This window comes from Psittacula echo, assembly GCF_963264785.1.
Source record: "Psittacula echo genome assembly, chromosome: 1".
Taxonomy (NCBI): domain Eukaryota; kingdom Metazoa; phylum Chordata; class Aves; order Psittaciformes; family Psittacidae; genus Psittacula; species Psittacula echo.
Genome location: NC_137735.1, coordinates 30713107 through 30736879, shown reverse-complemented (window position 1 = coordinate 30736879; position 23773 = coordinate 30713107). Strand labels below are relative to the sequence as shown.

General features: G+C 39.2%; 2 protein-coding genes across 2 annotated transcripts in view; one reads left to right on the top strand and one right to left on the bottom strand.

The window, feature by feature from the left end:
• PAICS (phosphoribosylaminoimidazole carboxylase and phosphoribosylaminoimidazolesuccinocarboxamide synthase) overlaps positions 1 to 6683 on the bottom strand; it is a gene marked incomplete at its 5' end in the record, with an annotated part of 39585 nt that extends 32902 nt beyond the window's left edge. The window contains 2 exons of the mRNA XM_080631175.1: positions 1403 to 1489; positions 6296 to 6683. Of these exons, the coding sequence (XP_080487301.1) occupies positions 1403 to 1489; positions 6296 to 6683 (475 nt within the window). The remainder of the gene's footprint in view (positions 1 to 1402; positions 1490 to 6295) is intronic.
• Positions 6684 to 12310: 5627 nt separating this feature from the next.
• PPAT (phosphoribosyl pyrophosphate amidotransferase) lies at positions 12311 to 23525 on the top strand (the record flags this gene model as incomplete). The annotated part of the gene is made up of 9 exons (XM_080631039.1): positions 12311 to 12514; positions 13600 to 13712; positions 13830 to 13975; positions 14945 to 15017; positions 16540 to 16691; positions 17958 to 18085; positions 18389 to 18610; positions 19430 to 19550; positions 23314 to 23525. The coding sequence occupies 9 exons, from the start codon at positions 12311 to 12313 to the stop codon at positions 23523 to 23525; spliced, it is 1371 nt and encodes a 456-aa protein (XP_080487165.1).
• Between the last annotated feature and the right edge of the window lie 248 nt (positions 23526 to 23773).

The window sequence follows — 23773 nt, the reverse complement described above, 5'->3', positions numbered from 1 at the left end:
GAAGTTATGATCACTGAAAATTTTCCTCGGGTCTCAAATGTAATTTAGCTCTAATTTGTTTAAAAAAATTGTTATACAGGGTATACATTATTTTTTTACCTGAAAGATGTGTTTATGCCATGTTGGATTTTTTTCTAAGCTTCCTCAAAATGAGAAATCTGACGAAATGAAACCAAAATATTCAGCAATATAGATACAAAGGCCTCAAAGTTCTCTTTCAGCAGTGTCTGAAATAGTGCCTGAAATCTAAAGACTAAGAGAGGCACTAGGTTAAGACATTTTAGTATCAATACGTACTTGAGAGCCCATGCAAACTGAAGTTAATTTGCTGGTTTCATAGAAAGCAGCTTTCTGAGGACTGAACATATTTTAGCAGACAAAATGAATCTGCTTGGCGGTGTGTTGCAAGAGCGCTGGGTAACACAGACATACCTCCTGTGAAATTTGACTCAGATTTTTAGTGCCAGAAAAGTTTTGTTTATATATATGTGCATATAATCCCATGAGAGATTCTTGTCTCTTCCTTCGTTTCTTGTTATGCCAGGCAGGAGGCATATAGTGTGTAACATAAAAACCATAGGTTTAGGTGGGGCCTTGTTTTCTCCCTGAATATGGATGGCACCTTGGAGAGTACTGAAGTTGTAACTGGACTGGGAAGTATGCTGGGGTTTAGAGGGTATATAAAAAATGGAAAGCACAAGTAGGAAATTCAGGACAGTGCTGCTCTTCATCCAGGCAAGGAATCAGCTCATTAGTTGCCTGATTCTGCCTAAAATGTGTTCTAGTTTCTCCGTTCCCTTTAGCAGCCCCCTGAAGGGGCTCACACCTAGGATCTTTTTCCTCCTTATGGCCTGTCAGATTTGTGCCTTTGCTCTGTAATGACTTTCCTGAGCAAAACTACCATAGTAGGATGGTTTCCAGATGAGTTGTTGTATGTGGTTGGACTTAAGCATTGCTGACCACCCTTTGCTTCAGAGCATTGCAAATCTGCATTATTCAGTGGGATGGGTCTGACCTCTGCATCTTTCCTGGCTCAGGCCATTCACTCATGCTGCTTTAAGCAGAAATTACATGAGTTAGAGAAAATCCGCAAGTTGACATGGGTATTACACACTACCATTTGGCATACTTTCCAGTAGCATTTAACAAAATTAATGTGATTAATATGATTAAGCTATAGCATGGGATGTATTTTGAATGTGAACGGTGGTGGTGCAAGTGTTGCATCATGTACAGTGGTCAGTACCTAGTGATGCATTGGACTGCAAGTGGTAAAACTGGAGATGGTGCAAAAAGTGTGGCTGTTTTAAAGTTATGTTGATCAGAAACGGAATGACGACGTATTCAAGCTATCAGAAGGTGCTGCTTTTTAAGTTTTGATCTCTGCACCATCATACTATACCTAGTTGAACTGGTCTGACATGAGACATAAAAAGTAGTGGATCTCCTGGAGCATCCTCATCATCTTCTAAAGAAATTGATATTTCACCTGGGAAGGAAAGAGGTTTTAGATGAAAAGTAGGTATGGACTAAATTAACTTGAATTAGTTTAAGTGAAAATGTCCACACACATTTGGAAGATAATAATAAGATTATTAACTTGGTAATCTCCACACTTAATTTGTATTTAAATTTAAAATTAATTTGGCTTGTCCCTATAAGGAGACAAAAGCTACAGGAGGTACATGAAATTATTTTATATCTTGCAGATGAAGCCTGTTTGGAATGTATTTCAATATTCTTGTAGAAACTGACTTGATTCTAGTGACTTGTATGCTTTCCTGACTCAGTATGTGGGTCGGGTAACACATTAAAAGGAGTTTTAAAGTAGATAATGAAAAGTAACAGACATACAAATAAAAATGGGCTTTGCACAAAGATTCAGTTAACCACAAACCCGTCTCTACAACCAAAAAAGAAAAAGAAAAATCTGAGAAGCATATGAAGATAACAAGAATGTTCTGCAAAGAATTCTGGGAATCTATGAAATTCATTAATAGCATAGGGAAAGCATGAAAGCGTTGCGACTAGAGAACTGCTTTTTAAACAAATGTAAGAATGCTGACAGGATTCAGTCTAGCTTTTTACAGTATAGCATTCCTACACTTGTTTAAAAAGTAGTATCATATCAAGTTTCTGTGTAAGTGTACAAAGCAGCATATAAGTCAGCTTCTGAAACAGCTTAATTTTCACAGAGGACAGACTTTTAAGTTGTTCTGTGGCAATACATTGTATTCAACGTTCCATGCTGTCAGGAGATTTGAAATGGTGATTCACTGTACAAGAGTTGAGCTACTGTCAGCTCCAGCCAGGCAGGTCACAGAGATCAGAACTGCCTTGTTCAAAGGTGCTGCAGTAGCTCGTCACAAGAACCGTGCCGAGGTGCGGTTGGGATGCAGCCTGGCATCCTGACGTAGGTGAAACTGAAAACTGCGTTTGCAAACACTATCCTAAATCCTCCTGACTTTCAGCAGGGCTCAGAATGACTCATGGATGCAGTGGCCTCATCTCCAACTGCTCCCAGCTGTCTGCTGGCTTCCCTGGGAGGAGCTGCTACCCCCTGCAGCCAGCTGAGGAGGGAAAGGCGTGCCTTCACCTCTAGCGCCTGGACTGGAGTTTGACCTGCTGAAGTGCTGCAAAGCAGATTATGGAAGGGCGAAATAAACTCTCTGTTGGAAGGCTGCTGAGTGTGACCTGGGTACTAGGATGAGCAGGTTTAATTACATTGTAATATCAAACAGAAACAAGTTACTATCTTAAGAAATAAGAACTGTCAACACAAAAAAAAAAAAGATGTTAAAATGTTTGATGGGAAAAAACAAGCATCTAATGAGCAAAAAAGTTACTTGATAACAGTACTGCACACTCTTAGTAAAAAATAAGTATATAAAATACTTATCAATGGCATCTTTACTGTTAAAAGTCGTCATGGAAAATTATGCATGAGTGACATTTTCAAGTCAGCATTTCTGAAGGATCTTTTTGGATTTCTAGTAGCTATCTGAGTTTTGTACATATGATAATATTGTCACTGCTAATGCATTTTTGCCCAGACTTGGTAATGTTTCTGCAATATTGGTAATATTTCTGTAATATTTTTTGCTATGGTAAAGTGAAAGTCAAGGAAAGTGACCAGTGAATTAATATTTAAACATAAAGAGAGAAATATCAAAGAGTAAGTCACTTAACATGAATTACTAGGTGAGCTTAAGTTTTGTAAATCATGTACTTGATTTAGTAATACTTGATCTAACTTGGGACAGTCAAAACTGGTTAAGGAAATGGAAAGGTCATTCATTTGAACTCTAATGAAAGATACCATTTTTCATAGTTCATCATCACTCCACATGCATTTTCTTTGTTGTTGATTACTGGGATAATACACAGATTTTAAGACAGGTGAAAATGTTGACTTTTACCTGTTTTAATTAGTATTTAAGCTACAACTGCTTCTGAAAACGTGTTTTGGGAGGAGAATGTGAACACCTCTGGCTTGCCCTGCTGACTCTGCTTATGCAGAAAGTGTCATCTTCCATGAACGAGCTGGGAATTAGTGTGTGTATTGCTACCACATTTGTGCTGAGACACCTCTCTCTTAGATTTGATTGTGATTTTCAGTATTAATTTATTCAATTACACTTTCAAAAGAAAACTCATTTTACCAGATATGAAGATATGACTCAGGTAAACACTATAGAAATACCATTCAGCCCCATAAAAGTAGCCTATTTTTAAGTCTCTTCCCTTTCCTCTCCCTCCCCAGCAATCTTAGCTTTACATTAAGGATGGATATGAGTATTTCACCGAGGCTAAGCAGAATGGTAAAAATACAGTCATTTCTTTGGGAGCATGCCCTGTCCCTTGTCATGCTTTTTAAGCAAAACAAATTAGTATAGCTACCGGGTTCTTCAAACAAAACGATACATGCATGGTGGACAGTATTGTTCAGCACAGGTTTTAGTTTGATGACAGCGCTTTGTTCTTGCTACCCAAGTCCCAAGCCTAGACATCCCTGATTCCTCCAGCTCTGTCAAAATGAGGAGACTCGGCCTCCCTTTAAAGAGGAGAGGGACGATTTTTCCCTCCTCTCCTGTAAGGCTCTGTGGTTGAAAGGGAGGAGCCCAGGAGGGAACCTGCAGGGACAGTAATGTACTTTGGTGTGTCTGCCGTAGGGATGATGATACCCACATTAAAGCAGCCCCCTTCCTCCTGAAGATCTGAGGGGGAGCAGCCAGGTCTGGAGCAGTGGCAGCGGGCAGCCTTTGCCAGGAACCACATTCCTCTCTGTGAGAGCAACGTAGGGAATTATGTTCCCTTCTGTGGGAGCAACACTGTCAGATCTGCCCCCACGAAAGAACTTGTGAGCATCAGCTGCAAAGCCACAGATACCATGTTAGCCATACAAGTGCCCTTCAAAGTGCTGGGCTGGGCAGACACTGCAACTCTGACTGCAGTCAAAGGACTGGGCCTCTAGTACTGCAGTTATTTGCCTGACCTGTATTCTTAAATGAAGAAAGTTGATGTTCTCACAGCTCTTCTCTCTGCCCCTTGTTATGGTTGTATGCATCCTGCATAGCTGCATGACACATTCCTATCTTAGTGTATTTTCTTTGTGGCTGAATTAGGGTTGTTGTGAAAATCTTTGCATTTAAATTCTTGCCATTAGTGTTGCATTATTACAGTTAGTTGCATTTACATTTTTGCTTATTGTTTCATTTTGGGTTTTGCTTTGGTTTGTTTTTTAAGGGAGGAACAGAAATGCTTATGCATTTAAGAGAGATATTTAATTATACCACTTTTAGACCCAGACTGTCCTAATATTTCAAAATTAGGTGTGTCTCAGCCAGGAGTAATTTTTTTTTAATGCATATTATAGTGTGGGATTCACAACTGAAATTTACCTTTTCTGATTTAAATTTGCTAGAGATCTAAGGCAGATGCGAATTGGGATTAACACTTGGTGCAAACTACATTGAAACACAGATGGTACTCTAAGGGCAGATCCTCAGATGAAGGACACTATCTTAGTTTCATGTAACAGCCCGTATTGGCCTCGGTTCTGCAAGTTTAAAAATAAAAATGGATTGCAGTACACTGTGCAGAGAGCACATGGTAAAAAACTGTAAAATTGCCATTTTAATTTCAAGTGGCTTTGACAGATTAGAGGCTTTCTGCTGGCGATGACAGATTAAGGTCAAGCTTTTCATTAAGGTAAACAATGACAAGAAAAATGGCAATTTATTTTATTCAGACCTGTAAAACAGTATTGTAGAGGGAGACGTGGAAAGGTACTAGAGCCAGTCAGATGTCCAGCTCCTGTCTGTCCCTTTGGCAGTCTCCCCTGATACTAATGTTGAGGTTTTTGTTTTCCTAAAAAAGATTCACAATCTTAATTAATGTAAATTGCCACGTACTGTGGGAACAAACAGCTAAGCTTTTCGTTTCTCTTTTTAGCCACGTTATTTTAGTACTTACAACTATTATTGGGGCTTATGCTTCAGTGACATTTAGAATGCGACAAGGAGATCTGAGTGATGTCAAATAGCAGATTGACCCTAATGAAATGTTAAGCACAGCTTAAATGCATAGGTAGGAAGGGCTGAATAAAACAAGAGATGCAAATAGTTTGGTAAAAGCTCCTTCAGAAGAAAAGCAGTTGTATTCATTTGATTTGCCTCAAAATAGTGTGATAAACATGATGATTTTTACTTCCCTCACTATATTACAATTTTTAATGAGACATTATTAAACATCCTTCTGTTTCTCAGATATTTAAGTTGAATTGCTTACAAAATAATTTAATTTGCTTTTAGTCATCATACGTAAATTTTCAGTTACAGAGAAATAAGAATAAAAATCCTAAATTTCACTTGTAACACAAATAACAATTTAAAAACCCCTCATGACAGTTTCAACCTTGACTTTAAGTTTACACCTGAATTGCAGCTCTACAAAACCCACTTCCAAAGTACTGCAAACGGAAAGAAAACGGCTTTTCTTAATTCAATGTTTCAACGGGGTGCAGGAGCCTTGACAGGAGCCGGCACTCTCCGAGGCTGCAATACAAGCCGTTAGCATAATTTTGCCAGAATTACGGTGTATTTACAGACTTCAACACTGGTGGGTGCTAACATTTTATTCCCCTGCGTGAGGAGCGCATCAAGTCAGTTCAAACCGTGCTGTTGGGGCTGCGCAGCCTCCGCTTCGGCTCCAGCAGCAAACTCAGGCTTCGGTTTTGTTCCCTTTGGGTGTTTAGCAAAGAGAGAGAAATAGAAGCAAAAAACCAGGTTTTTACCTTGCATGCTCTCGGCTGTGGGGCTCGTGTTCAGCTGCGCCTCAGTCACAGAACACATGCCGTTCTCTTCTGCCGCTAATTGTGTGACAGGTTCATATCGCAATATGGCATCCAGGTCATGGAAAAACTTCATGGTTTTAGTGACATCCCCAGAGTTGTGGGCATATTTAACCGTTCTGTATTCATACTTGAGGTTTTTGTACTTTGCACGGCACTGTTTCCAATCCCTGCAAACTCCTAACTCCTGCAGCCGTTTAGCAATGTAGATAAATATCCCTTTATTCCTCAGGGTGCCATGGAGTTGCTTTCTGATGTTTTTTTCTGACCAGACGCTTAACAAGGCTTTAACCTCCTCCTCAGTCCAATGCTTCCCTGCTCCACTCTCCATGTTGAAAGTGACCTGGAAATGATTCACTATTTCTAGCCAAGATTTTGTTTCCTAGGAAACCAGGCGGCTGGTTGTCAGTAAGCTCCACCGAGATGAAAGGATCTAGTTCTACTGGCTCAAGCTGCCTAAGGGGAGTAACTTGAGAAACTGCCAAATAAGCAAGCTGGATCCTGGAAAAGCCGCTGGGGCGGTGTGGTGGCATTAACCCTTCTGTGGGAAGGGGCTGCCCTGCCAGCGCTCTCCTCTATATGCCCAGGACACAGGGAATACAGAGGGTCACGCTATCTTGTGCCTTAAAATAAACACACACACACATGAAAAGAGCCCCATAAAACCCATTCGTGCCTGCCCTTGGTGGGGTGGGTCCTGCGGCAGCTCCCGCCTCCCGCAGGATAACAGCTGGGAACCATGGGGCACAGCTGCCAAACAAGCTGCAATGGTTGATACAACACTAATGTGGATGGGGTCATCCTGCTTTGTGTTTATTCTCAGCTGGTTTTGAATTGGTGGTCATACGTGCACATTTTAAACTCTTAATATTCGCTGGTTATTACTGATGCTTAATACAAAGCTTGCATACTTCAAAATCTGGCTGGATTGATAAAATTGTGTGAACTTTGTGGTAATGATAGTGAGTTTCCTTCTGTTTCATTAGCACTACATGAAAGGCATAACCCAATGACTTGACAAGGAGGGCCTTTGACTTGTGTGGGCCTTTGCTGGGATGGTTGCTTCCCTCCTTCTTGCTACTGATTTTGTTGATGTTTAAAGGGACAGTGCCAGTATTTAAATGGAAATTAACATTGGAATTCAAAGTTGCTGAATGCTGTGTGTCAGCCTTTAAAGTTTACCACCCATCTTTGTATTTATAGACTAGACATCTTCCTGAGTTAAAATAAATGGGTTCAAGAATGTCCTCCATTTCTGATTTTCTCTTGAAGGTCTGTGTCAATAACAGGGTAAATTCATTCAGTTAGTTTTGTTTTGCTTTCTGCAAGCAAATGTTCTTTAAAATTTTGCTTTATGTACAGCTGGGGCTAGTGACCAATTTTAAGTCTGTTAGTGACCAATTGTAGGCTCCGGAGATGATTCTTAGTGAGCATGGCGATTCTGTAGATTTTTTTTGCACCAAATTTTATTGTTGCTTGTACTAAATAATTCCAGTGACTTTGGTTGAGTTAAACCAGTCTAATGCACAAGCAGCATCTTCGTCTAATACGCTAAAAATATCCTGTTTCCTTTTTTAAGGAAAGCATCTTCGGTTTTCAGTCATTATTACATATGGGAATGGATGGGAGCTTACCAGTCCCCCAGCATCCTTAGGAGAGTTACGGGCACAGTGGGCACATGGCAGCAGTTTTGTCAGAGGTAACACTGCCTTTCTCCAGGAAGCCTTTTAACAGGGGATGGAGTGGCCTGCACTGTTACCCATTAACAATCCAGTCTGCAAAGCATACCCTCCCAATGGATAGGGACTGAAATGCAAGCCTTGGGCAGCCGTGCAGTACTCTGTCTTGCTCCGGCAGCACAGCTTTGGGGGACCCAGGCATGCCTGGGGAGGGCTGGGAGCAAGCTGGGAAAAACACTGTCATCCCAGCTGATACAGCTCTTGTGAGCAGCAAAGCACAGCTGCCAGCCTGAGGGTGATCTGTAAGAGAAGTATTTCCATTTGCAGTGACACTGTACACCAGACTTGTTTTGCTTGAGTTCAGAAGCTGTGATGCCCGATACTAGGTTTATGTGCTCAAATGCTTTTATCGGAGTATGCATATAGCTTTTAGAGGTATAAACGCTAGCTTGTCTTCTTAAAGGCAAGAATGCAAAAGCTTCTGCAAAGGTGATCAGTGGAAGACACAATGCACTCCCTAGGCAAAGCCATCAGTTTCTTAATACCTCCCCCACCACCACCCAAAGCAGAAATAGAGTAGCACTGTTGAGCCTACTACTACAGCCTAGACTACTATCACTGCAAAGTGGCTTTTCAGATTAAGCATCTGCTGTTATTTTATGCCCACACTGAAATAGGACTGCAGGAAGAGCCTGAGCCAGTGCTTATTAGTGGAAGGAGTCCTGCTGAATTCAGTGGGCTTAGGCACAAACCTTATGTGACTGTTTTGAAATGAAGCATAACATGGGCAAAAAAACAGTTGTAATTACAAGCCTGTAAAATCAAGCAACAAACAGGCCTACATTAAAAATTTCATGTTGTAAAGAGTAGACGAGAAAACACCAATCCACTGTATGTTAAAGCATTTTGTTCTCAGCATTTCAGCACTTTATGTTGACTTTATTTTGTCCATAGGGGCCAGGAGAGTGCTGGAATTGTGACAAGTGATGGAGAGTCATCCCAGGCATTCAAAGTACACAAGGTAAAATATAAATTAATGTTTTGTAGATGTCAAGCCAAGATGCATGAAGGTTTATTTCAGCTAGGAAACAGAATAATTAGGAAGTAACATGTTATGATGGGCTGTTTTGTTTTGTATTTAGTTGTTTTTTGTGCAATTTCTGTCATAAGCGATGTTTGTTTAGTGATGTAATGTTTAAAACAAATACGCCACCATTATCCTGTATCAACATTACCTTCATGTCACAAAAGCTACTTACCAAAGTCACCCTGCACCTAAGGTGTTAACTCTGGCGTTCTGGAATAGCAGCAATGCAACTTGAGATGAAGAGGAAAGAAATACAGTTACAGGCTATGCACAGGCAAATGGAGAACTAATTCTTGCATTAGTGAGACTCAAGGAAGTGGCAGCTTTACCCATAGATAAAAATAAGCAGAATAAAAGATAGCCTCCATTCATTCTTGAGCTGAGAGAATTCCAGGGAATGTTAAAAGACATAAAATGGCCATAGCCTCAAAATTATTATGCATGCTCAGGGGATATTTCTGCTCATTCTGTATTGAATAGTGATCAGGAAGAAAATAATAATCACCCTATTCCATCCTGGAAGAGGAGAAGATTGGAAATAAAACTATATCACAGAATAACCATGTGGCAATTCTTGATATGTGCCCTCTAACTACAGTCAAAAAGCAGTTCATCTTCACAACCAGAGGTCTCTGGGGAAGATTAAGATTCAAATCAGCCCAAGACTAAGAACTGCTTTGCTGCATCAGCATGTGTATGTATGAATGTCTGCTCAATACGTCATGCAAAATCTTGTCTCTTCAGGCAACATGTTTCTCACCTCTTCGGGCATTTCCCCCCTGCTATCTGTTACAGTCTGAGTCACACACGCACATACACACCCTTTTGAATGCAGCTTTTCTCAACTTCAGCACCATGTTATGTGTTCTTCATTCCTGCTTCTGCTTGGGTTTCAGCTTTCCATAAGGTTTCCAGGAATTTCAGCTTCCTTTAAAGGGGGCTGCTTTATAAATCCTGTAGTAGAAAGTATTTCTTAGAATGAACTTCCAGCAGTGTTTCCATGTTACTGAGCTGCAATGCTTAGCTGTCACGCTAAGAATTTAATTGACTATATCATCATATTAGCTTTGATATTTTAAGAGTTGCAAAGCATGTGATGGTTTCTTTTATCCTTGCAATATGCTCGTCAGCTACAGCTCTTTTAAAAACTGTAATAACCACAGTGTAACAAAGAGCTTGTGGAATACAATTTGCGTGACTTGTTTAATCCTGGAAGTGGTGCTAATGTAACAAACATTTGGGTCTGTTACACTGGTGAAAGTATATTTAGGACTCTGACATGTAAACTAGTCCATAAAAATGTCAGCAGTTAAGATGCTGCTGTACCCGTTTGCCTTCCAAACTCCGTTTGACTCTTCTTCATAGCAGAGACAACAGAATGGAAAAGGTGCCTGCTTCTCACTGCATCAATTTACTCACTTTTGTCAACAGCTTAAGGCAGTACATATATCAGAGTATGAACTGGAATGCCCAAGGCATGGATATGTGTTCCCTTCTTATTTTTGCCAGCCTTTGACCACAGATTGATAGCCCTTTACAAAGGACATTAATCTGTTGTTTTAGAATCTCCCAGAAGGACTCATCCAGGTTTGTCTCTCAGAGACTTTCAGCTAGATTTGTGTAACAGAACATTATTGTCATACTGTATTAACTAGCTCATGATGTGGAAAAATTTACATCTCTTGTACAGACATAGCAATGTGAGAAGAAGAAAGACTGTTTCACACTTGGATATGCAGAATAATAAAGCAGCTTTGTATAATACAGACATAAAATTGTCTTCATTGGGAATTTTTTATACTGGTGTAATTCGCATTCACCATCCCACCCCAGCACAGTCTAAATCTGAGGAATATTTCAAATGGCAATTAAAAGATTATGTACCTGTGTAACCAAATCTGGTTTAAAACAACATTGCTTGTTTAAGCTATTGCAGTGCTTAACTTGGCTACATCCATTAAGACTGGACCTGTCAGATCTCCTGTCAAGATAAAGTTGACCTAAGTAAAATAGGAGTGCATGATTGCATTTTTGTACATATATGAGAACAAATCACAGACTTTAGACCACCCTTTATTTCATCTGTGAGACAAGAGATTATAATTTATTTGGCATAAAGTTCGTTGACTCATTAAAGCAAACTTATACCAGTTCAACTGTTGAGGCATTGATTACATTTTAATGTAATAGTAAGTATCCTAAAACCACATGTGTAACCACAGCTGCTTGGTATTCCAACGCTATAGCAGTCACAGCAGAAAATACCCTAAAGCTGAGCTTTCTTTAAGCTTTTTTGGTTGAGCTCTGAAAACAGTTCATCCAATTTCTTTCCTTCCTGTTCTGTCCCACTCTCTTGTTGTTGTACCTGCAACACAAGTTATGGACCATTCACAGCTTTGGACCTTTCCTATGTATCTCTGAAGGTCCTAGAGGAGTGTTATGTGTACTACTGTGTATATCACAATTTTACCACGCACAACAGGGAAACCAAACACTAGAAGGATGTAAGTATTCCCCACAGGCAGTGGCAGAAGCAGGAGTTTGTAGGAGGGCCTGGAATCCAGTCTTTAATTTCTACTCTCTGTGTAGGGTTTTTCAGACTATTCTTGCTACTGAATTACCTCCACATAGTGCTTGTTGCCAAAAGATGCTCCTGGCGTTTGACTAGAAAGTTTTCATGCGTTTTTGCTTCACATAGAAGGCAACCTGGCTATATGAAAAATCTGTTTTAAGTAAACAGTGACATCTCTTGAGAAAGCTTTACTTCTGACATTGTTAGATCCCACTGTCATTCTTGCCAAACATTACCGTGGACCCAGTATAAAAGTAAATCCAATATACTGTGATCTTGTAAAAGGTATTCTCTACATAGAATTTTTCTTCTGGCAGTCTTTTTGTCTGGTGTTTTTAAGCAACATGTTTGTTTTGGTAGTGTTTTTTGGAAGATGTAAGAGAATAGATTGCTCCATGAAAATCCGCAGCACAAAGATGTATATTGCTTTATTTAAAAACAGAGTAATGGCATCTGGTATATCACTGTGACACCTACTCAGCTTCTTTCTTTCCCATGTCTTCCTGGTTATTTGCCTTTTCACTTAAATCTGCTTGCTTTAAAAACAAACATGAGGGGAAATTAGAAAGTTGCCAGGAAAACAAAACCAAACAGAACTTTTATTTTTTCCCCCAAAGGGAATGGGTCTTATAAATCACATCTTCAATGCAGACAGCCTGAAGAAGCTGTACGTTTCCAACCTCGGTATTGGGCACACAAGGTACTCCACCTCAGGAATTTCTGAGCTACAGAACTGCCAGCCTTTTGTTGTAGAGACTCTTCATGGGAAAATCGCTGTGGCGCACAATGGGGAGCTAACAAACGCTATACAACTCAGGAGGAAGGTTGGTATCCCCAGTAAACTTGCTATGACTTTTCCTTAATGTTATACTGCTTGGGATAGTGAGACAGCACCATAATCAAAATAGGTCATTTTGGGGGGAACAAGTCCCGGAGAGGGGAGGCATTTGTAACTGTCTTAGGGGATAATTTACCAGTCCTCTAGACTGACGGTCACATTCCTATTGATCGAGTGTTGATAGTGTGTTTGGCTAGAATGGTATGTGCTAAAAAGGCAAATAAAATTTAGCAGATGTTTCATTATGAAATAACACCTATGATATATTCCATCCAAAAGAGTTCATATTCCTGCACTGAAGCAAATGTATGGAATGCCCGAAGGAACCTAGCCCATTGTTAATCAGAGCCGTAAGGGTATAAATGGATAGGAGAAAACAACAGCGATGAGGAAATGTAGACAGTGGTGAATCTTTTCCATGATTGTAAATGATTTAAGATAAAAGTTAAGAACTGTAATACATACAGCATTAAATGGGTTGTAATAATTAGCTAGATACACTGAAGATTCTTTTCTCTCTTAGAAGCATAAATACACCTAGACAGAACAATTAGACTGACCAGATTCAGCAAACTTTTAAGTTGTGGGATTTTCATTTTTTAATCCCACTCTGTTTCCGTTCTGTTTTTGTTGTTGTTGCTGCTCTGTTCCTAAACCACCATTCTGCCTTGTTATCTCTTTCTGTATCTGCTATAGGTAATTACATATTTTCCCTTGTATATTTTTACCTCTCTTCGCAAAGCAAGCAGGAGCACAAGGCTAAGTAAATAACCAAAGCATGAGTTTATGCCCTGAATATTGGTGATATTATTTTTGGTTGCATGCAGGGCAAAGGAATGAGATGCGAAGGGAGAAATGTAGTACCAGTCATAGATGATTGTATCTGCTCTTTTTACATATTTGGTTTGTTGGAAGAAGTTTGATGTTACTGTGATCTGATCCGCTGAAGCAGGGATATGTTTAAAAACATTAGTTCATTGCACAAGGGTGTTGTTCAGTTAAAATCTGAGCAGTATTATGTGGGATTTTTCTTTTTAATGTTGTTAACACTTTTGCTTTGTGTCCTAAAAGCTTATGAGGCACGGTGTAGGGCTGTCAACCAGTTCTGACAGTGAGCTGATCACCCAGCTGCTGGCTTTCACACCTCCTCTAGAAAATGACGATACAGCCGACTGGGTGGCAAGGTGAGGAGGATGGGTTTCAGAACCAAGAACAGCATCTCAGCATGATATGTATGCAGCTGTAAATGCACACAGCTGTTTGTGTGACACACGATTATGTTCACCTTTGTCTCATTTCAGAATAAAAAATTTAATGAATGAAACTCCAACTTCATATTCATTGCTAATTATGCATAAAGACATAATCTATGCAGTACGTGATCCATATGGGAATCGCCCACTCTGCATTGGTCGCCTTATTCCAGTAGGGGACATGAATGGAAAAGGTAAACCATACATTCATATTCATAATCATATTCATATTCATATAGTTTATGCCTGAAATCACTGATTTAAGGAATTAAAGCTACATTTATAGAGGAGTAACCAGGAATATGTGGATGCAAAGGTCAGTTTTGAAAATTCAAAACAACAAAAAAATGTTGGTAAGGAAAAAAAATAAATTTAGGAAGCCTGCAAATATCTTTCATGTTCTCAGCAAAGGGCAATTCTAGTTGCCTGATGTCAGTGTCAGAATTAGGCAGCACAGCTTAACAGAGTATTTGTGAAAATGTAGTTAATATCTCATCAGCCAAACAGGAAAGCAGGGATGAACAGAATCACAGAAGGGTAGAGGCCAGAAGAGACCTCTGGAGGTCCTCTGGTACAAATTCTGTGCTCAGGCAGGGCTACTTAGAGCCAGTTGCTTGGGCCACTGTACAGTCCAGAAACAAGTCTGGTTTCTTCCTTTCTTCTGTAGTAAGGTGGCTGAAAAGTGCTGGATTATTGGCAATATATTTCTGAATTCCAAGCACTCCTGGTCACAGGTGGTATGGCAACAGAACACTATGCAGTCAGTTTATAGGGAAAATTATTTGTGTTCCTGTTTAGCCTGCAAATCAACATTTTCCATGAAGTGAGATTAGAATCTGTTAGTTTGTATAAAGTAATTTAAAGGCAAAGTAGTAAATGGTCCCATATCTTCACAAAACTTGGTAATTTTAACCACAGGAAAAATTACCAAGACTTTTTTAAAGCATACAAACATTCCTGCTCTGTAGGAATTCAGTATGTTATTATTTTTCTTTTAATAATATTACAGAAACTTTGGAATTTTCTACCTTTTAGTTTTAAATTATAAGTCTTGTGCACTTGGCAACCTAAACAAGGCAGATACTGCAGTGGAAATGCAATGGTGTGTGGGGTAACAGTAACAAGAATTGTGGGCTGACTCCAACTGAAATCTTTTATTTCAGGAAAAGATAACAGTGAAACAGAAGGATGGGTAGTCTCTTCTGAATCCTGTAGCTTTTTGTCCATTGGTGCAGAGTAAGTGCCATAGTTCTCACTTTATCTGAAATCTCTCCTCAGGCAGCAATTAAACATTAAACCTCAAATTGCCAAATATCATAAGTAAAGATGACTTTACTGTGTAAAGTCTTTTCCTTTTTAGACTTTACTTTTTAATTTTAGGCATGTTTGCAGCAGAATAGCAAAATAATTCTTGAATCACAGAAAGGTTACACTGGTAGCTCACAGGCTAACCTGAGCTGTAGCATATGCTGTCTAACAAAATAAGCTTGTTTGTTTGAAAAAAATGATGGGCACTTGAAACTATTTCCATATGTGCCAACATCCATCAGAGCCAAAACATGAGATGACATTCACATTACCGCTCGAGCTAAGATTCTCTGAAAAGAAAGGTGTGATACTTTTTCTGGACAAAAAGAGATGGGTAAGAGGCTCTTTAAGAGACCACAGATTTCGAGTGGAAGGCAACTGTGAACTAGAACATGATTAAAGTAAGAAAGATTATGAGGATGCATATTTAATTTTCTAATCAGGCAATATAACAATGTGCATTTTGGGACTAAACTAATAAGGAAAGTTGGATCCTTTTAAAATAAAACTGTGAAAAATTGTATTAAGAACACAACTACCAAATAAAAAGATACATCAAGCAAAATCAGGCAGCTACGTGACGGCACTTTAGTCTTCATTCCATTCCACAGTGTTTTATTGTAGGTGTGGTGTTCTGTGTTCCCTTGATGTAACTTCTACCTTGTCTCTGTAGGAACTTTAAGCTGTTGGTAACAGGGGCTTTCTTGAGACAATTTATTCTACGTATGGATAAAAATAACAATTTTCTGAAACTTCTTTAAAATCTCTGTTAAGAAAAGCTTATCGTGTAGGACCATCAGCTGAAGCCTGTGGGCTTTCAAAAGAAGCAGCCAGTGCTGCTGCTAATGCTAGTATTTTACCAGTCAATAATCACAGATTTGCTCACCTCTGATTTATATCTCCAGAACATTTCAATGCTTTGGGAGAGATTCAGATTGAAATTACTAGAACAGCCATCCAAAGATCTAGAAAAATAAGGTTAAACATTGTAACATAATAAACATAACACTGTTCCATATTTCTTCAGATAGGAGAATGGGAATGTAATTTCCAGTTAGCTTTACGGTTATTCTGTTTTTTTATATTGCATTTTAATGTTAATTAGCTTTCACAGAAAAGTCCTCTAGTATTGATCCAGGACTAAATTATTAAAATATATTTTATCTCAATGAAGCCTGTACTAGACTTGAGTATTGTACATCTCACATATAGGAAGAATACCATAACTCTCAGGTGCTGAGAACTCATTTATTGCTTTTGGGTATCAATTCATACTGTTTTAGTAAGGTTCACTTGTCTTAGTGTGTTGGTCTTAAAAAACTTCAGGTCACATCCTAAGACAGAAGCAAATTATTGTGCTAGATGTTCCTGTCAGTTGAATTTTTTTAATATTTCAAAGCTATCTTCCAGGTTCAGGATATTTCTAAATGCTGTGTATTTCTCTTTCAAGGTACTATCGTGAGATCCTTCCTGGAGAGATTGTGAAAATATCCAGATACGATGTCCAGACACTGGATGTTGTACCAAGACCTGAAGGAGATCCGTCAGCATTCTGCATCTTTGAATATGTTTATTTTGCAAGACCAGACAGTATTTTTGAAGGTAAGAAGATAACAATGTGCAGAGCTCCTTCCTGAATAGTGGGAGATGTTGCCATGGAAAACAATGACTCTGGAAAGGATCTGGGATCATAGATGCAGGGTACCACTGACTATGAGCTTGATTCACCTTCCTGTTCCTGGCTGTGCATATAGCCTCAGTCAGGCTGCCTGTCTAGTCCTATGGAAGGGATGAAGAACCAGAAACATGATGTAGAGGAAATACTCCTTAAAAGTGAGAGACTAAAGAGAGGAACTTTATTGGTTCTTGGAATAGTTTTTAAAATTAGACTTCTGAAATAGGATCTGAAAAAAAAAACAACAACAACAACAAAAAAAAAAAAAAAAAAAAAAACAAAAAAAAAAAAAAAAAAAACCACAAAAAACCAAAACCCTAAACCCGAAAAACAACCTATTTCAGGATTTTCTTTGTGAGAAAGGGTTATTTCAGGAAGATGCTCTTAATATAACTTGTAAATCTATGCATTATCTAAGTACTTGGGGTTGTGAGTCTAATGCTTTTATTATTTCAGTAGAAGCTATCAAAAATTATCTGAAAAAGATATAAGGCAGGACTCATACCTATCAAAGAACCTATCTTCTTGGCTTTCTATGGACATGCCGTCTGTTGATCCAATACAGTTCCCCATCCTCATAAAGCCAGTTTCACCCCACACCCCTTTTTCTCATGATCCTCTTGCCTTTCAAATATCCTCATTTCTCACATTCCTCAATACTGCTGCTGGACCCTTGGCTGTCCCTCATCACAATCCCTCCAGTTCCCTCTCATGCTTCAAATTCTTTAGGACCTTAAAAGCTTCTGAGGCCTCTTATCCCCTTACTAAGTTTGGGGTAAATTTTGCCAACTGATTCAAAGTTAGTAAGTGGGCAGAGGCAGGCAGCAGGATTACACAAACCTGATCTGCTGGAAAAAGGAGCCTAAAAATAGAATATGCATGTCATAAACAGGCAGGCATAATTTCTATTCTTTTCCTTCTTTAAATACATTTTGTATCATCCACACGACCTTTAGTTACCCGATTAGGGCAAACTGGATTCTAATTCTCTGTGTAGTGATATGAATATGAATGTAAGAATACGGCATTATGGAAGGAAATAAAAAATGACCTTATGTGAGTGACTGTGTGTTAGTTGTGGAGCTTTTCTCACTGACTTCTATGCCTGAACTCGCCAGATAAATTTGTACAGCAAACTGAAAGGAAATATGAATTATGCATACCAGGAAAAAAACACTTCTTGCTGTTCTTAGGTCAGATGGTGTACTCAGTCAGGAGAAGGTGTGGGCAGCAGCTTGCTATTGAAGCACCTGTGGAAGCAGACCTGGTCAGCACTGTCCCAGAGTCTGCAACCCCAGCAGCTCTTGGTTATGCTCAAAAGGTATATGGTAACCTGTCTTTTCCTCCCTCAAGCATATTTACAACGATCTCTGTTTGTAATGGAATATAATGGTATGACCTGTTAGTTTTGTATTGATAAAGCTTTATACCTTGAATATGCCCAGTACTCCTATTGAGTCATCTGCACTTGCATTTTTCTGTCACTATTCCACTAAATTAAGGTATTTCAAAGTTTTTTTGTTACTGTGAAGTCATACTAAGTCCTAAGGTTGCTTTAAGAAAACAATAACTGAGAATAACCAGCTCTTTAGATTTTAATTCTGTTTAACTCTCCTGTTTACAGTGTGGACTACCATATGTTGAAGTACTCTGTAAAAATCGATATGTAGGAAGAACATTTATCCAGCCAAATATGAGGTTACGGCAACTTGGTGTTGCAAAGAAGTTCGGCGTTCTGTCTGATAATTTTAAAGGCAAGCGAGTTGTTATCATTGATGATTCAATTGTGAGGGGCAATACCATTTCACCCATAATAAAACTACTGAGAGAATCAGGAGCCAAAGAGGTAAGTTAATTTTCAGTTAGCACAATACAGATGTAAACTGAAGACTGATAAGAGGGTAAAGCACCTGTCTTCATTTGTACTACACATTGTTTCCTTATTTAAAAGGGCAGGTGTGCAAAAAAGATAATGGCTAGTGCATGTTTATTCTGAATCATAGAATGATTTGGGTTGGAAAGGACCTAATTCCAACCTCCCTGCCATGGACAGGGACGCCCATGACAGGTGAAAGCATTTCTTTTGTACGAATGTGAAATTTGGGTGATTAAGGGGAGAAGAACATTTACGAAGCACTATCTGGCAAATAAAGAGAGAATGGAAAGCAAATTAGTTAAGATCAGAAAATCAAGTACTGGTGAGGTATTCCTGACATGTGTGACCTGTGGTACTGCATTAAGTACAACCACATACTTACATAGCACATGCCTAAGTCACCAGAGCACACTGGGTTTAAGTCATTAGGATTTTTTAATTGAAATGGAGTGTGCAAGTCTGTCACTGGAGAAAAAATGTGTATATTTGATTTTGTAAACCAAAACATGTGCGTCAAGGACTGAACACCACAGAAGAAAAGCAAAATCAGGATGAGAACCTTTTACTATCATTAGGAAATACTGTAACATGAATTCTGAAAGTGTCTTTCTCTCCTGCTGTGTTGGCATCTGAAAAAAACCTTTATCTTATTTTTAACTCTTCTGTGACTTCCGCGCAGTGCTGTGTTCTGTTCTTCATTATTATTTGCCTAACTGGGACTTTGCTGTTCTGTTATGGACTACTGACCTTCACCACAGCAGTCTTGTTTGAAACTGTATTTTTATTCAGGTGCACATTCGCGTGGCTTCACCTCCCATAAGATTTCCTTGTTACATGGGTATAAATATTCCAACTAAAGAAGAACTCATTGCCAACAGACCTGAATTTCACGATCTTGCAAACTATATAGGTAAGTGCTACTCTTTTCTTTTTTAAGAGGGAGTTTTCACCTGTAGGTATTTTATTGTCCACATCAAAATAAAGCACAGCACACCAAGGCAACAGTGACAAAACTGACTGAAAACTCACCAGGCTGATACACTGAATTCTGCATTGCGAGTACCCTACAGATCAAACCAGTTTAGCTACACACTTTTTTTAACACAGTGAATTATATTTCTCCAAAGAATAGAAAACATTAGAATAATTGCGTAATCATAAGTTACAAATAAGGCGTGACAGCAAAGCCTTCCATACTTAAAGCTCCTTCTGGGAAACTTTACAACAGTAGGCAAAACACCAGGAAGAAAAGTAAGTGGTGAAAATCTGTCCTTTGATGAAAAGCTAATGTAGTTCTCACTTTCATGAGATGTTGATAAAAATATGTTTGGAATTTGTGAACACCCACTGATTTTTCTACAAATTTAAATTTATGTAAATAATTTAACTGCATTATATATTTCACTTTGAAAGAAATGACATTTAAAACTCATCAAAGAATGTTAAAAACATTCTCAAATTCTAAAATGAGTCGTGTTTGCAGGAGAACAAAAGAACCAGCAGCTTTTGTTCTTTGTGATGAGGTAAATAATATGCTCTTCGTAGGGTATCAGCAACAGAAGTCATGTGAAGGCTTGTGAGTGAGGAGATCTATACAGGCATGGCCTACTGGGCTGCAAAATACTTTTTTAAATGGTTTAAGAACATAGTTGTGGTTACAGTTAGAACACTGTAAACTGAGTTCGTGTGTTAAATACTCTCATAGTCTAGTATTGCAATGAGTTCTTTTGCCCACAATTACTGTGAAGGCACACTGAAGTATTTCAAGTCTTTAAGTATTATTCACAAAATAATGAGTGAAATGATAGAAAACTAATGATGTGAAAAGGCCATCAAACTTTCCTACTGCTAGAACATTCCTATGAACTGTGTTGTTTTTTAACATGATGGTCTTCCCCTCACCCAAGTCCCCGTAAGAGTTTGTAGTTCCAGGTGCTCAGTCTGGGATGCACATTTGCTTCTACCTAGACCTGAACTACAGGGCAACTATGGGAAACTATGCAGAGTTCAGGGAGTCTTAATACACCCTCTGCACTTTATTTCTGTTTTGGCAGTATGTGTGACATATTTGTTCCCATCTCAGAACCTTCAGTCTCTATTTCAGTGAGTTGCTCCTTGCACAAAGAATTTGAGAAGGGCAAGGCTTACTATGGCCTGGTAATTTTTCATGCCCATTCTCTTTAGGTAAGGTGATCCACCTGGCATCATAGTCCATTCCATAATGCAACTATGTTTCCAAAGAGCACTGCATCTGGTACAATACTGCAGCTTTAACTGATTCTTTATTTCCTCTAGGAGCAGACAGTGTTGTCTACCTTTCTGTGGAAGGGCTGGTATCATCCGTGCAGGAAAGCATCAAAGCGAGGCAAGAGAATGAGAACAGCCTTAAAACCCAGAAGTGGCGCGTTGGAAAGATTGGTCACTGCACTGCGTGTCTCACTGGAGAGTATCCCGTAGAGCTAGAATGGTGAAGTGTTAGTGGATGGACATGAGCCCATCTGTTGCTGAATGTACCTTTTTCAAAGATTCCTTCTTGCCAATAGTCTTTTTACATTTTGGGTACTATGGAAAGCTTATTACAGCTAACCCATTACTGTTACTAAACCACATCTTTACAGTAAAGACTTACAGAAAGTCTGATATGCTGATGAAAATAATGTAAGCAGATTAAAATACAAAATCATCGTTTTGATGCACAGTTGTGCCTTCTATTTTTTCATAAAATATTATAAAAGCCAACATTTTTTTAATTATATAGCAGTCCCAGAGGGGTTTTTTTGTTTCAGTCTTGCCCTGAAAGATATCCCTGTTAGAATTGTTCACAATGTTGGTGTAATTTCAGTTTATCAAATTCTTAATACAGAAGAATGTGAAGTTTGCTTTTCTCCTTTGGAAAAATACCAGTTTCTGAAGATTTAAATTGCTTCCTCAGCAGTTCTTGCTTAAGCTTTTTAAGAATAGAAGTGCCTAACTTTTGCCAATGTAGCTCAACAGCCTTTATTAATCCCCAGCCTTTGTAACTGACTATGAACATAATGTCTAGTATATAATTTTAAAAAAATAAAGACTCAGGGAAACGCTCTGCCAAAAGCTCTCTAGTTTCATAGCTTTAAAATTCTCTTTTTGAACTCCAGTGTAATTACATTATCTTCATGTGCTTTCATCAGTTGCCAATAGGATGTGGAAGGAGAAAAAAATACTTGGTGCTGCCATTTTTTTTCCTGTTCTACATCTTGTTTTCTCGAGGACGAGTCCTGACAATTTCTGAAGTGTGAGCTCACACTCAGTGTGCTTTTCACATGTCAACATCCAAAGTAAACCTAAAAATAAAGTCAGTCTTCATTTTCAATAGTAAAAACAATGTACCAACTGAAGATTACAAGTTGTTTTGGGTATAGTCTTATTTTACTACATTACTGCTGTTAAAATAGATGTAATGTTTCAAAAGAAAAAAGTTCTGAAGAACCATTAGCTCTTGAATGCATTGTGTTTTTTAACTGGTTACTGTATACATGAAGATCACTTGGACAACTAACCAGTTGCTGAAAATGGAAAAGCACCTTTTGAAAACTACTGTGAATTTACACACAATTGTAAAACTATTTTGTATGCCTCAGTTTTGTTCACTGAATACTAGCAACTTAATTTTAGATTTTATATTTAATATTGTGTATTTTGGCCTTATAATTGTTTGTGACACTGTTTAAAAAAAAAATAGGTAAGAGCTTCTTCCGTCCCCATCATCTTCCATATAGTTGAGAATTACAGCACTGGTGATTAAATTCAAAAGCGAGCTTTCTTACATGGGGGTTTGCAGCAGTGGTGCTTGACAATCACAACACAGAAGTCCCAGTTCAAGAAAGCATGTACAAGAAGGGATAAGTCGAGCTCTTAGGTTATAGATACATATGAGAAGCCCTTTCTATCAGAGATAAAACCTTAGATGTATGGTTTAACAAGGCTGCAAGCAGAAGTCTACTGACTTATCTGAAAAATTGTCTCTAGAACAGACTGAAAATGAAACTTGTGCAAATACTCTTTTAATAGGTTTTTAACAAAACTGGTATTTTTGAAGTCTGGCAATAATTGCTGAAATGGGATTTGAGCATTAGGTGGCATAATTCCTATTTAATGAGTCCTAATGCCCTTTTCCCCCTCCAAGTATGAATGTGAAGTTTCAAGGTCTGCTGCCATAAGCACTGTAACTTTTAGATACACTACATGCCTAATCTTTAGGGCATATTTTTCAAAACCTTAAGTTAAAAAGGAGGTATTTTCCATATATCACTGTATTCTCTGCCAGCTGGGTTTATGTTTTGGGTTACCCGGCCTTTTTTTTTTTATCGCCAGGACATACACCTGCAATGTTGAGGGAGAAAACTCTGATTTTGGGTGTTGCTATCTGTATTATGTGAATGTTTTATTGTGAAACTGTTCCTGCTGTATTACCAACGTGCAAGTGTGCCAATTATAATTTACAGAATGTGACAAAGCAGTAGAAAGCTGATGTCTAACCTCTCCCATAGCTAATATTAAACATGGTTATGAACTGGTCTTCCCGGTCTCTCTCCCTTCACTGGCCAGCAGTACGCATCGAAAGTTTCTTTTAATAAAGTCACTGTGAAAGCGTCTCAAAGCTGGAGCAAAATCGTTTCGTGTCCCGCATTAAACAGCCCTCTCCCGCACCACACCCCAGCCCGTACTGCTTTACCGGTGCCGGCTCCCACCGGCGCTTCTCAAACCCAGCCGACAGCCCCTTCACTCCACCGAGCTCCCGGCAGCAAAGCGTTACAACCCTCCAAACAGGCTGCGGCAACGCCTGACCCGGCCGGGCTTCCGTCCCAGCGGCGATCGCACCCGCAGGAAGGCCTGTACCACCTCCTGAGTTGGGGGGGGGGGGAAGGGAGAGAGCGACTACATGGATACAGATATAACTGAACTCCTGAGTGTGGCGAGCAAACCGTGCCCCTTCACCCCGTCCACCTGCGGGTTTTTTAGCCCCCTTCTCATGTCTGGAGGAAAAGCTGCCGGAAGGCCCTGGCGTCCTCCCTGTTCCTCTCACCCTCAGGAAAAAAATGGCACCGCCCCACGCAGGCCACTGGCGGACTGGGTGCGGCTTGTGGACGCCCCAAC